This window comes from Styela clava, chromosome 11, assembly GCF_964204865.1.
Source record: "Styela clava chromosome 11, kaStyClav1.hap1.2, whole genome shotgun sequence".
Taxonomy (NCBI): domain Eukaryota; kingdom Metazoa; phylum Chordata; class Ascidiacea; order Stolidobranchia; family Styelidae; genus Styela; species Styela clava.
In genome coordinates, this window is record NC_135260.1 from 15,547,395 (window position 1) to 15,562,884 (window position 15,490).

General features: G+C 35.6%; 1 protein-coding gene across 4 annotated transcripts in view; it reads right to left on the minus strand.

Moving 5' to 3' along the window:
• Positions 1–315: 315 nt before the first annotated feature.
• LOC120347891 (uncharacterized) overlaps positions 316–15,490 on the minus strand; it is a 61,456-nt gene continuing 46,281 nt past the window's right edge. For 3 of the 4 annotated variants that reach the window (XM_078117579.1, XM_078117577.1, XM_078117578.1), the window contains exons 4-14: positions 11,505–11,627; positions 10,853–11,090; positions 9,341–9,595; positions 5,695–5,877; positions 4,975–5,557; positions 4,584–4,765; positions 3,755–4,130; positions 3,287–3,503; positions 2,450–2,603; positions 2,198–2,332; positions 316–1,902 (exon numbers count right to left, since the gene is read on the minus strand). In XM_078117579.1, the coding sequence (XP_077973705.1) occupies positions 1,866–1,902; positions 2,198–2,332; positions 2,450–2,603; positions 3,287–3,503; positions 3,755–4,130; positions 4,584–4,765; positions 4,975–5,557; positions 5,695–5,877; positions 9,341–9,595; positions 10,853–11,090; positions 11,505–11,627 (2,483 nt within the window). In that variant the 3' untranslated portion in view covers positions 316–1,865. The remainder of the gene's footprint in view (positions 1,903–2,197; positions 2,333–2,449; positions 2,604–3,286; positions 3,504–3,754; positions 4,131–4,583; positions 4,766–4,974; positions 5,558–5,694; positions 5,878–9,340; positions 9,596–10,852; positions 11,091–11,504; positions 11,628–15,490) is intronic. The other variant, XR_013478813.1, reaches the window with a different exon arrangement.

Sequence of the window (15,490 nt, forward strand, 5' to 3'; positions counted from 1 at the left end):
GGAACACGTTGACAAAGATCATCCGCAACCCGCCTACCTGGCCAACGGCGGATCGTGACGGTAGCCAGTAGAAAGAGAATTTCTTTCAAGAACTCTCAGTATATTTTACGGCTTCGCAAAAACAGGAAACTGAAACGTATTTTAAACGGTCATTTCTTTTTAAAATTACAAAAAAATAAAATTAAACAAACATCCGCGAAAATGAAATTTCAGGCTTTTTTGGACTGCATTTTTTAAATTGAATCCCATACCTGATTTCTCATTATAACCACTGCTGTTTCACTTTGCACTTCCCCATAACAAAATAATAGACAATTATATATTCCGCAATATAGATTGAAATTTACTAAAAGCAATAAAATGATTTTATAGCATGATAATAGAAAGCAGATGAATAGTGTGTTCAAAGACAAGTCAAAATTAGTCTTTAATTAGGCTTGGCCGAAGTAATTTAATTTCAACATAGTGTAATTGATTTCTAAATTATATGATTGTATAATTTTAAAGAACAACGTGAATAGGTTTAACTGCAAAGCGTTTTTTGTGGGAAAGTTTCCAGTCTTTATCGTTCAGATTCTTGAGTATAAAAAGGACTTTACTCTATAAATCTAGAAATAGATTCAATGAATGATAATAACAATAATGGATGAAAAATTAGAGCAAAATCAAATAAAAATATAAAGTGGACACTTAAAATGGAATGTTTAACATTCGGTAAAATAATAAAATAGTAACTAGTTAAATGGCTGAAGTGGTATTCTTACAGAACAAGCATTTAAGCATGAATTATGCATAAAACGTGCTACTATAGCGAAACTCAATATCACACCATACAAGACCGGAATGGGATTAATAAAGCATTTCAAAAGCTACAATCCTGCAAATATTACGATCAAAAAATCAATGTATGGAGTCCCGGAGCTTCAAATGAAACTTTTGAAATTATAAATATCAGAACGAAAAAGAACACATACAATACAAAGAATAACCAAAGCAATTCACAGTTTTCATTAAACCAACTTAGGAAGAAATTGCTCATGCTATTTAACAAAAAGTAGTTCGCAGGATTGGAAATCAAATTTTGCTCTTTGGTTAATATTTACTTATTTAGTCAGTAATGAATCAAAAACTGGGGCGTGTTTAGAAGTTAATCAGCGTTTGGTGAAAATTCATCTGGTCTGACAAATTTCGTCAGTAAATGATCGGTAAACTGTTGTTAGTGAAAGATCGGGCGAAATTCTCGGAAAATTTAGAGCCTTCATAAAGCGTGATAATTTGTAACAGAGTTTGATAATCCGAATGCGATCATAAACGGATTACACCATATTGAGGAGATTTATTTAAAATTCATATATATCTATTTGGTCAAATAGTAGTGTAAATTTAGATAGGCTATTACAAAACCATAGCAATGTAGAAATCTTGGATATAGCAATATGTGTGATGCGGTGTGCTCAGGCGTAAATAAGTTACGTTTAAAAGTAAATAGACGCAAAAATACATTTAATTCATGGAACAGTGAACGTAACAATAGGACAAAATAATAACAATAATGGGAAACAGCATTGGAATTGAGCGGTCTCCATACAACTCTTTTATCTCAAGTTTAGAAGATAAACCCTTTTTCCATCACAAACCAATTGGTATAATCTTTTACCAGTGACCACAAAAAGATTCCATTCTCAAACATTCAAATTTCTTTCCACCAGTTCTTAGTTGCGTCATGATTTATTTACTTTTACGCAGTTCGGTATCTCCCTCTTTGGTACAAAGCAACAGGAAAGCGAAATATTGCATTGAAAGTTTTCTTAATTTGCTCGTTGATGACGATAAAAGCGATGAATTACATTTCACAGGAACTTTATCTACCTAACGCTGGACGTTTCGCTGTTACTGAACATGCTGCAAATGAAAAAAAAACGCGTTTAATTTCTGAAGTCTTGAACTAGACTAGAAAAAACGGGACGATTTAATAGCTTTTATCTACATATAACACATTCAAACTTTGAGCTTGAAAGAGATTTATTTAAACATTAAATTGACGACATAAAAACAGAAGCCATTCCCATTAGCACATACCAAGCCCGAAATATATACCACTGTCTTAACTAATTTTAATAATCGTAAACGGAGCAGTTTTAGAAATAAATCAAAAAAAAATCAGCAATCCAATAATTAAAAATTTGAAGACAAGTACCTTCCAAAAGTAAAGAAGAATTCTTTCATCTCTTTTTGCAACTGGTTATTTCTTTCTTCGGCAGCTAGTCTTCCTCGTTTCTCATTTTTCAATTCTATTTCCGTCATTTGACGTAGTTTTCGCTCTTCAGTAACACTAGAATAAAAATAGCTCGGTCGTTATTTCAAGGTCGGATTATTTTCGAAGCATAACTTTTAAATAATAACTTCCCAGCTACCACCTACAAAAATATCAATTTTCTTATCTTCTTACCATTTCTGCAAATATTCTACGTGTTCCTCGGACGTTTTAAATTCTTTTGGGCTGCTTGATTGCGATTCAGTGTCATATTTTCCTGTCACAGTATCATGTTGTATAGGTGCACTAGTGGTAGTATCTGCGATACTGCTCCTGTAGCTCACGGAGTCTGTTGAATAGAAAAGATACACGATTAAGAATCATCTTCAAGACACGTAAAGCGATGCGTCAAACTTCATAGGTCTGTAATGTTGTTGCGTTTTTCAGAACTTTGCAGGAGTAGAATTCTGTGGGTCCAAATTTTTAGCAGCACAAATTTACCATGTGGAGTCGGATAATTTTTCCGTCCCATCAGATTTCGACGGAAAATATCAATCCGAACATAATCCAAATAAGCTGTTTTAGGATGAATATGTGATTAAGTACTTTGAATCAGACATGCTTAAATAAGTCGTTCAAAGTCGAACTCATTTGGAACTATGCTATATTGCTTATTATACAAAAAATATACTCCGATCTCACAGGTGAAACCGATATGGACTGAAACAACTTCGGATAATTATAAAAATGAAAACCTTCGCAAAGCTCAATGTCGAAAACAAATGTGAGTTGATCTTTAAAGATATACGTTTGAAATGTCAATAAAGGGATAGCTATTTGGACCAGCTTAAAAACGATTAAGAATATGAAAATTCGATTTGTCAATATTGACCACTAATCCACTATCAATTTTTAAATTCGATCTCTCAACATCAACGCAACTATTTCACTCCATTTTAACTAGAGCTATTTTAGATTACTTAAAAATGAATATTGTTGAAATTACTGTCGGTCATCAGACTCATCACGTACCTTCATTTACATTCGAAACGACGCCTGAGTAATGGCCTGGTGAAATTTCAAATTCGCTGGTTGAAGATAATCTTCCGGATTCGGGTCTGAACACAGACGATTGTTGATCACAGTAATTTAACGATGTAGATCGAAGCTCTTGTATATTTCGAATCAATTGCTCTTCCATGAATCGCGTTCGCGCTTCATATTCTCCGCTTTGTTTGTGAAATCGATCCTGTAAATATGAGATGCGTACAGCTCCTTATGCAAGTCTGTAGTAAGTTTTTTAATAACAGGAAAATGCCCAGTTTGGATATATAATTGCCATTACGACATTATACTTCTCAATAAGTACAGTATGGAATAGATTTATTGTATCCTGCCTTGGTAGGGATTCATAATTTATATTCACCACGATACAATAACATAATCTGAGAGTGCGTCAATGTCAAGCTATAATTTTTTCAGATTTGTCGACCAACCTACCTGCAATATTCTATAGTCTTCTTGTAATTCTTCGTACGTTTGTTGACGATCTTGAGTTTGGGATCTAGTACGTTGTCCGGCAGGGTATGGCGGTGGAGGAGGTCTACTCGTTGGCCTCTTGGGGGCGCTGTTGGATCGATAACCTCTCGGATGGTCATTAATACTGGACAACGAACCGTTTCGACTAGACCGAATGGAACGAATTTCGCTTCGGTCGTCCGGTGGCACGGATTCCGTGTTAGATTCCTCGTCTGATGCGTATTTATTATGTAGTTGCTGTGAAGGAGATCCGTTGTTGTGACTGTTTTTCTTCGATCTACGTTTCCGAGCGGGTGGTTTAGGTCCTTTAGGATTGTCAACATCATTCAAAGGTACCCTGCATGTAAAATATTTATGAAGATGAACTTCTCACAGAAAAAACTTCTTCTGAACAGCATTATCAGCAAATAAATAGTGTCCGTAAACAAACGAATACCCATATTCTGAAAATATAGTTGACCTAATATTATTAAGAAATATGGCCCATTCGGCAAGAATAACCTACAACATCGATTATATACCATCGCAATCAAACGGCACAGATCAGTGAAAACACAATCACCTCCATATAAACAAACAATGCAGTTTATGTGTAGCAAATAGATGAATGCTATTTTTTCCTATATCACTCGATGCAGTTAAGGATAGGGCGGGAAAAAAAATATGACTAAACTCACTTCGCATAGCTTGCAACCTCTACCAGTTATAAGCTTGTGCAATGTGTTTGTGTAATACCGAATAAATATAAATCAACCATATATATTTGTAGATTATCGTAACAAAAATATACCTTCGACCGACTTGTCCTTCGTGAACTGATTGCGTTGGAGAATACGGAAAGGTGTCGATATCAAATGAATTGAAAGATTCGGCAATACTGCTTCCAGCTACAGCATTCGTTGATGAACGCGTTGACGACACACCGGGTGACGTCTGATTCACATAAGACGATCTTTGGGATGGCGATGCATTCTAAATTTTATTTTAAAAATTTAGATTTTGACCCAACCAAATGAGGGCATAGCAAACATGCAATGAGTTGAAACAGTATGTAGTACATCTTGAGCAGATATCGAAATTGGAATCACAATTATTAAAGAACGTTGGCCGAAATCAATACCAAGAAACTTTGCGTAATGGCTCATAGCAATTTGATAAGAATAAACGAGCAAGATACTCACAAATTTATGTTCATCACTTCGTCTCCACTCTTTTCGCTTGCCAGCAAACGAACTTGCTTCGGAGGACTGGGTAACATTATCGTAAAATGATTGCCTTCTATCGACATCGTTACTAACACCGGGTCGCAAGGGCTTTGTTGGTTTCATTGGAAGAGCAGGCTTTGAACTTGGTCGATCAACGACACTATGTACCTCTTCATAAATGGCGCTGGCTGGTTTGGGTCTGTTACCCCCGTTTCGGTGTTTAACAGGAGCCAGGTGTGGTGGAGCGATCCTCCTGGACGTATTATCCGGAGTAGGGCCCAAAGATCCGGTCCCGCTGTCATCTGTCACGTGTCTAAGCCCCATCGTTCCGGGCGGTGAAGTCGTGGTTTGCGTTGTCATGGTATTGAAGCCTTCGGTAGAAGTCTGTGCCGTCGTGTCAGTAAAAGCGTTGTGATATCGCGGTGAAGTGATAGGAGATGGCGTCATTACGTTATTGTTACGTAAGTGTCTTGACGCAGCGTCAGCAGCTACGTCGGGAATCGATGATTGCGGCATAATTTCTCTAACTTCACTTGGATCGTCGTCGGGAAAGAAATATCTGAAATTTAGGAAACCGAAGTGAAGAATTTGACATCACTGCATACAATCCGCATGTGCTTTCCACTGGGTTGTATGAGCCGCTAACTTAGCTGTACCTTGAACGGCTGCTAAACGAACAAAAACACTTAAACTTACATATGATTTTGTATAAATTCTGACATGATATATTGAACATATGTTGAATCGGACATCATGGCCATGGGATCTTCTTTCTCGGCTCTCATAATATTAGGTCCAAACATCAGCGCCAAATTGGCGACATCCATTTTATTTCGCTCCGAGTGTTGCTGAACTTCGTCCAAAAATCGACATAGATATCTAAAAGAAAAAAGAAAACCATGAGAAAATAATATATTGTAACAATGAATAGCCAAACCAGAATAACCCACCCAGATGAAATACCTTGTCAAGTTACCTGATTTGACCGGAGACAACCAAGGGTTTTTCCCTAATACGTCGGTTTGAAGAACGCTCTCAATAACAATTAATAAAACTATTATTTATTTAAAAAAATTATACTTCGTTAGATTTTAAGTAAAATATAGGATAGTAAATAACACACCAACTCCAATTTGCATAACCATACTTTGGCAGGTATAAAGAAATCTATTCAGAGACAGACATTTGATATCTATTCCGTCAATAGTACACATTTCCTTTATGGAATGTTTCACACAGTATTCACACACCATAATACCCGATATTCGTCAGTCAACCTTATATCCGATTGTGTACAAGTTCAACAAAGAAATTTTTATGAATGAGAGTGAAATGTGTATAGCGACAAAAGAGCCGGTCTGATGCCCCGCCTTAACCTATTCACCATTGTGAAATTCAAAGTATAGCGACGGTGTTTAATTAAGCGAAAAGACAGTTAAGAGTTTTATCTTACGGTCGTCTAACTATGAGTGTTTCATATCAGCAAAATCCTATGTGATGGTATCCTGGGACAGGTGTTTGGCTACAAACCATAAAAACAGACAATAACACTGATTTAAGCTTTGCGACGCTATTACAAAATCCGGGTAAATAGCCAGGGATAGAGATTATTGTTTTTGTCTAAAAAAAGGAGTTTCCCTCTGGCAATTACCAAACCAACACGACCAATGTGAATCGAAACAAGGATTCATAATAGATGGACAGTTCTGCGAATACATCTTCAAACCATAGGATTTTGAAGTGCAACGCAGCCATATGCCAATAATTATCCATTTCTGGCTCATGATGGGAAATAATATATATATGCCCAAATATCGAAGGTATTTCTGATAGAAACGAAGCTTAGAATAAGGCCAGCGTTCTGTGTGCCAGGAAGAAACTAAAGACGTTATCAGAAACTAAAATTTCCACCAACCCAAATTGAATGAAATTTGATGAAGTGATGTCAGTTTTGCCAAAGAGGTGCTTGGGCAAATATTGTATGACATTGCGTATGAGGGCAAACAAAACGATTCTCTAAGACTAAGTACAGGACTGGCAATTTGAATAATGGGTAATGAATTGAGGTCAATAACATTTTGGTCGTTGCTATGATACGATGGGGTTTGGATTAAGTAGTTGACATAATATATTTGTCATTCTTCGTACATTACTTCAGGTAAAATAATACATTTTCCTAAAATATATATATATATATATTTGAATATCAGCCGTGAAGCTGATATTATCACACGATGGACAGGTCGAAACTGATGAAGTCATCAAAATTTCACCCTTTTTAGCTCACCAAAAACAATGAACAAAAGAACCGTCGGCCCCGTGTCCGTTCCCGACTGCCCGCCGGCAACATAGCCGTCCAAAACGTCTATTTCCGCCACGTCTCGCTCTTTGTTTTAGCCCGTCACCACCAATTTGTATCAATTTTCCAATGGTTCTCCGGAAGACAATGGGAAAGGTAAACCTACACTCTTAATGAAACCTGGTACTCGAAAATTTTTCGGTGCTGGCAAAATTTGCTTTCAAAGGCTGGAACTGTCACAATGCAGGGATTCGATGTAATTTACAAAATCATGCCAAGTTTCGCGCATATCCGTAGTATGGAATAAAAGCTACTAGAATTTTCGCGTAATCCTTGGCCAAGCTTGATGATAAGCTACCTGGTTTGTATCACAACAGATGGAGGGAAGCACAAAAAATTAGTGATTTTACAATCAATGCGACAGCTTTTCAACAGTTCCGTCTGCGATGATACAGAGAGGTTTCAAATTTTTAAATGTTCTATACGTCTAGACAAGGTTTAATTGGTAACGGGAAATTACAACCGTCGCCTGATCATTTTTATCATATGTCTAAATTAGGAGTTATATACCTACGAATACGCATGGTTGATACATATTTATTATTATTCATCTGGTTTAATGGTGGCCCATGGCTATTAATTTATCGTCTCCTAACCGAGCATGCGTTCCTCGGCAACAGCTAAGTGAACGTGTAAATTGGCAAATATCCTCATCAGGAAATAACCGTCGTCTGCGTGGCCAAAAATATCAAGTTGAAACCGGTCTTATACCAAGTTGTCTGAGTTTTATATCCGAAGGCGTAGCTGGTTGGATATAACCAGTGTTTTGAGCATGGAAAGAGATAATCCACCACAGAAGAAACAAAAGCAACATTTAGCAAATGCGATCTTATTTGAAAATTAAAGTATTTGGTCTATCATAACTAGTATGCCAATTGTCATGAAGGCGAGGTGCATAAATATTAGCTCTTTTAAAGTTTCCTGTACAACTTGTGACCAATATTATTGAGGTTAGTTGAAGTTGGGTTACTGTTTTGCAACAAATCTCATATGAAAAAAACACAATTTTCAATTATTTCTCGGTCCACAGCTTACGTGTACAATGTATATAACTAAGAAACTAAACTTTGTTAAAACTTGTATTATAGGGAATGGAATTTTTCAACAGAACGAAAATTTTGCCGTCAGTTTGTCTTTAAAAAACGGAACAAGAATGCCGCGTGACTGAGTGTTAAAGGTACAACAAGATGGAACGATGACAATCTATCGAATTTCCAGCAATGTTTTCAGTACAAGAATTTCACTACGAATTCCAATGAAGTGATTCATATTACACGTATTTACGCTCAGCACAACCTAACCGGAACTTGACGACCATGTTGTAAAATTTAGGCGTTTTCTCATATTTAACGTGAACATATACTAGCCTTGCAAAACAGAGCTGACTTTTGGTTGTGCATAAAAAATAATGGATTTAAGAGACTTTGTATCATCTTATCCGGTATTTGCCGCGGTTGACTTGAATTTCAGCGCCATCAGAGTGAAATCGAATTCTAGATTTTCCATTGAACCAGGACGGTGACCTGATGTTTGATCCGGTTTGGACAATGCGAGGCATCAAGTTAGGGTATACGTTACCGACCCAACTTCAAGAAAGACGAAACAAAATAAAGTTGCACACTTGAAACGACCGCAACTTGGTTATATAAATAGTCTCGGGGTTAAGAACGGCTTTCGCCTTCCTGGTTCCAAGTTACAGTGGTGACAACGATGAAACATATGCATATCGGTATTCTTGAACAATCATCTTCTTGAATATTTTCTATGACCTAGGTTAGAGCAATCGTAATCGCCGGCAAATGAATAAAACTTTTTGAAGTTAAGTCGACTTTTGAATAATTTTGGGAAGTGTAAAATATTTAAATACTCACAGGCATCATTAACATAATTCCTGGAGGAATATGCCTGTCTTCCAATATTAACACGTTGGAAATAACCTTCATCATGTTTCAAAATAAATATCACACTCAGAAAATCACGCACCTCAATAAATCAAAATTCGCTTTTGGTAGCATTTGCAAATTGCTTTTGATCACATCTCGACATTTCAAAACATTCGGTTCTTCCACGTCTTTTACAGAAGTAAAATTCGTTCTTCTGACGGCAGACTGGCTTCCGGGGTTCACGACCTTTGCTGCATCGATCAATGGCGAATATAGATTGAACGGAACTAATGGTTCCGGTAATTCACGCAAAAAGCTCTTCATAAGAGATGTCACAGTGTGTACGTCGGTAGATCTATAAATATGAAACAAAAAATACAATAAATATGTTGTTAAAAAGTGAATTCCCAAAGTACTACAATAGCATTCGTGATCCTAGCAACGACTAAACATTAGCTCATACAGACTATAGAGGGAGTTAAAAATCTTTCTTTTCTTTTAGGTCAAGTTCGAGTCTGAATCTGGTCTTGGTGGGCGATTGATAACTCTGAACTGTGTAAAGAATTACGCCCAATTTTATCAATTTAATGAAATAATAATAATTCATGTCAGATGTTGAAATACAACTTTTTGTAAAGTGACGTAAAATTAGATCATTCACACATTACCGTAATCGGATACCAAATTTGGAAGTTGTGAATGGTTATTTGGATTACACTTAGTAATCGAAAAAACAATTAAACGCAATTAAGCAATAAACCAAGATTGGTTTGGTAAGCCTTTAATTACAAGACCAAGGTGACGTTTGATTTTGAGAAGTGATAAATTCTTCAAAGAGGATCAACTATATTCAATGAAGAAATAATAGGTAGGTTTTGAGGGAATACAAGAAATTTATGATTACTTCGTGCACATTATTTCATTATACCTGTCGGCCCTGCCCTGATGTTTGCGGTTTATTCCATAATATTAGTTTGGCTGGAATTCTAATATTACGTGATGAAGCTGGCGTCGATATTAAAAATTGACACAATGGTGATGAAATAGCAACGTAACTTTCGGAATAAATGTGTTAACACACAAGGGAATTTTTACTGGTTAATACAATGATTATTCATTTTGATTTTCTTTGTCGATTCATTAAGGTAAATAAGCACAAAATGTACTACTTTTAATATGCATGCTTATATGCATGCACCCATTAAGCTGTATTTATTATGACTGAATCAGACGCTCAATAAAAATTCTTATAATTCACAAAAATCTGATTTTGTAGAGAATTTTTAAAACAATTTTGCAAAATTGAAAAATTTTTATTCAGATTTGTGTATTTACTCAAGGTTAGGTTTAAATTGTGCTCGACATTACACCAAATGATCATAAAAATCACTAACTCATCTTTGTGCCATAAAATAAACGAATTTTTTTGTTACTGATTGATTATTCAAAGGTAGAAATTTCTACTCAGTTCATTCTGTATAAATAGGGTTTATATATTCTAATTTTAAATTAGGGGTTGAAAAATGAACAGAAATGTTTCTTCTGCGTCCACTGATACAACGAACAGAAAAAAATGGTTATAACGTTTAAAGGTAAAACGGCATTCTCGTACTTGTCGAAATCGGGTCGTTCTCCCATGTCAAAAGAATCTTGCAGTTCTTTGACTTCGTTAGCTTGTCCTGGTAACCTAAATAATCCTTCTTCGTAAAATCCGCCACTTTGACGAATAAATTCACAGCATTTGATAATAATATATGGAGCCTCTTTTTTAGTTTTCATCCCATTATGAGATTTACTGTCGACTTCTTCTTCATACTGAATTGTCCTCATCAGCTCTTGTCCAAATATACCTGAATTTTTTTCGAGATGACATCAGTTACAGCGAAGTAGTAATCGAGGAATCACTTTTGATAGTAACGTAATTACCGGTATTTAAATAAATTCGATACGATGCCAAAAAATAGCTACTTCACTCTAATTTTGACACCAATTCTGATTTTGATGACTAACGAATAAATCTGTCTAATCAAAATGAATTACTAAAAAAATTCTAGAATACTAAAATATTCGGATATCAATTTAATTGGGAGATTCCGTTTATGGCATTCAAGTAGTCAACAGAAAAGTTTGAGTGTTAGTTGTCAGCGTGAGGAATAAAAAAGTTTGGTGTAAGATACAAGTGCGCATTTGAAAAAAATTGCTAATATTATTTCCTCTCGTAATTTATATTACTAGTGACTACTGATTTGAGTTAAATGACATACCTCCACCAGGGGGACCTTTCATTACTTTTTTCATAACTCTCAGCCACTCTTCCTTATCATTCTGTGTTGTGGTTGACATCATGTAACTGTTATGATTCTTGCTCAAGTTTTCTTTGTCCCCACCTAGAACAGAAGAAAATATTCGTAACAATCGTGAAGCAGTGCATTAGAGCAAATGTAAATAATTTCAGCTACAGAAATAGCCGTGATTATAAACGTACCCGCACAATGGAAACGTGAATTCACATTGTTGAGAATGAAAATAATTTCAATACATTTCACACAATCCGCTACCGCACAATGTATATTCACACATGGTAATGAAAATACACCAAGCCGAAAGCAAAAATTTTTTTGACCATATGTTATATGAATTTCGATTAGGCTTATTAATTTCGGAAACGGTCAGCGTTTATTACAGCATTTTTGAGGAATATTTCCCGTGATCCGGACTAATTTCAGCGTATCCAAAAGTCCAATTGTTCAGATATGAATCATATTATATTATGAGCAATATAAACTTCATTTTGTTACTTCATTTGTACGCGAGGTCACAGTCACAAATACCCTAACTCAACGATGTGAGCTGCTAAATTTTTTACGATAACAAAAGTACAAATATACATTTTACGAGTTTTTATAAGCCTAGCGATGTCGCAGAGCTTCCGAGCAAAGTCCGCAATAAACGTGTAGATCTTTCCACAGTTGTATTTTATAGTGAAACTCCCAGTTTCGACAACAATTAACGAATTCTTTGCTATTATACAACAGATATATATATATATACGTATACATCCCTGAATACTAAGTTCAGGCGATTTTAACATACCAGGTCATATAGGTATGTTGATCGATGCTTCTAATGTACAACAATTATGATATTCAAAATAAGATTTTACCAATGTGGTAGCGTCACTAAAGATAACAAAGTGTTATCTGAAAATGTGGCAATTATCACATTGGGCCCAAAAACGAAATCCTTGTTCCGGTACGATTGCGAGTAATTTTATATAAAAAAAATATGGGTTCAATAGATCTTTTTAAATCTTTGTCCAGCTTCTTTACAGACTCTCAAAGAAGTTACATTGGGTCGTGTTCTATCACAATTATGGCCGTGGTAGCAGCTGGAACCCAGCAGGTCCGAACAAATATACGCAACCCACTTGGCCCCAAACAGAAAAGAAATATAGTGGCTCAAATTCTATGACATGGCAGCACAAAGGATAATAAAATTAACAAAATGGTGAATTCTGATTAATCATGCAATATGGAATGCTATTATATTTTCCGTTGTAGAATAAATCTCTTGAGGTAGGCTTCCCACAATTTTAATGAATCATATTATTGTTATTTAGCCGACCACATCCTTCCCCGAACAAAGTTTTTAAAATAAGTAAAACAAAGTAATCGACGAAGTTCAACATATCGCTTATCTACAAACATGTTTGATATTCTATAAATAATTTATAACACAGGATATAGCAGACCCTTCAAGAGGGTGGAGTATATTTAACCAAATGTGTGGTCGGACGCTCAGATATGGTGTGATGAGCAAACGATGAATAGTCATTACCTGAGTCAGCTTCAGTCATAAAAATCTCCCCTACTCAATACGCCGTTCTCACGGAAAGGCAAGTTCAAATACTAAGAAAGCCCACACCTTGAGTTGCGATCGGAGTAAGCCTTTTAATATGGCAAGCGCACACTATTTTTGTTGTAGGTTAAAAAGAATGGAGACTATATCAATTTTTTTAAATCGAATATTAGTCAATTCATTTTCTAATTTAAATCCCAGATTTATTCTGAATATTAATTATAAATAGATGTAAAAATCATGATCCTTCACGCCCTTTCACGTGTAACACACTTGGGGTCACGCTACAACACCTTATAAAAGTAAGATTCGACTTGAAACGAAAAACACAGCCAATGCGACCAGATTCAATTAATGACTGAGAGAATTGAATGATATCCGTATGATACACATAGCTAAATTTAGATGAATGGCGAAAAGTGCAATAGAAGCGATTTCCTGAGAGACCAATACTTACTATTAAGTACAATGATGAACGAGCGCTTGAAAGATAAAATGATAGGCCGGGAAAACAAACATAACTACTCCCTAATTATGTCAACTATGTGAATGATATATTGTTTTAATTCGTGGGATCTTTCACGCTGGGATTTAAAATTAACTTATAACTAACCACACAGGCTATTATTTAAAAGTACTCCCTTGCCCCGTCACAACTGGTCAGAAACAAATGATATTCAGTTCTAATATAGTAAGTACGGTGCAGTCGGTTAGAACACTAAACAAAAGGCTGCTATCACAATCAAAGTTGGTTCGATATCTTCGTTCACATAAATTTTTCTTTTCATAAATCATCTTTAGATTAGGAAGACCATAGTATTCGTATATATTATACAGAATTTTTAGTCCATTTCCGTTAGTGATAAAACTCAAGATTGTCTTCTTGGGCTTGAAAAACCATGAGCGAAAACGATTATAATCGGTCATCAATTCTGGAAAATTTAAACTAAACAAAACCAGCACGAATAATATGTCACGACACGGGTGCCAATCGGAAGCGTGAAATTGGAACAAAATGCTCGATTCGCTACGGGTAAAACTTAACAGCGAAAATTTAGATCAAACTAACTAATAATGATCGAGTGCGAGACACAGAAAAAGCAGCGAATATAGCATAGCAGCGAATGCCTTTAAAATTTCAAGTCGGTGACCGGTTGTATATTGGTATTATGGACATACGATCTTACATATAGTAATAATATGGTAATACGACATTAGTATATATTTTTATCTGAATTTAATCCATCTTTACGGAGTTATGAATATTCAAAAAAGAGAAGCAAACGCGTTAACTGAAACTTACTGATTGTTTGGGGTTTAAAACATCTGTGGCATCATCACACCGACCTAAACCAAGAGCCAAGTGTGGACATAATCAACATATTTGCTATTTGTAACGCATGTTTTGGTCTCCGAACTCCAAGAATGAGCAATATGCCCTTAAAGTACAACCATTTATACAGGGTTAAGTATGATCATTGGCTAAATTAGACTTGATAAGTTATCCATAATTCACTCAGACAAAGAGAAAAATTTTGAAATAGTTATTAAACAAACATTTGCATCTGGTTCTTCAAATATAATAGGAACGAGCAATTATTACGAAAGCGAACATTCCCAGACAAATGTAAACATTATGAACTGTTAGATAACAAATTGGGGGCAACGCTATATTTCACGGTTCCCGGCTTTGAAATACTATTTCGAAAAATATTTACTCAGTTTGGCCTCGATCGTTTTATTCAATCATACGTGAATGTTAGGAGAATGTTTTAGGAATGATCGTTTTAGGGTTAATATTGGGAAAGCGTAGAAGGTCTGGGAATGTCACAAATAATATTATTTAGGAGGCTGGATTTAACGATGACGTTTTCCACACTTTTGATGAAATATGGGCGGATGAAATATGCTTAGAAGAACCGGGATATTTCAGTGTCGACGTATATCCTATCCATTTTATCACATCACGAATGATAATCTTAGATCTTGAACTAGAAATAATTAATCTGCGATACCAACATTAGTTAAACGAGCCTACTAGTCCACCGCGCCCCCAATATCGGAATTCCTGGGGTTGGCTATATTTATTGCAAGCGTGAATTGCTATAGCTTTAAATCTTAGAATTACTTTCATATAAAATATTTGAAGCGTGCCACAACGCTGTAAAAATGGATCAAGGTATTCCCATCTTTTGACACTGTATGTTGATGGACGAACAGTCGGTTTGCCGCTTGTGTGGTGTTAAAATTTAGACACCCTATATAGCATAGACAGATTCTACGTTCTAAACAAACGTCCCTTATTCATTTTGAAATGCAACCAAAGTTTTTAGTACTACACCCACGTTCGCAAACAATCAATTCAGAATAATTTACGATCTTAACTTTGTCT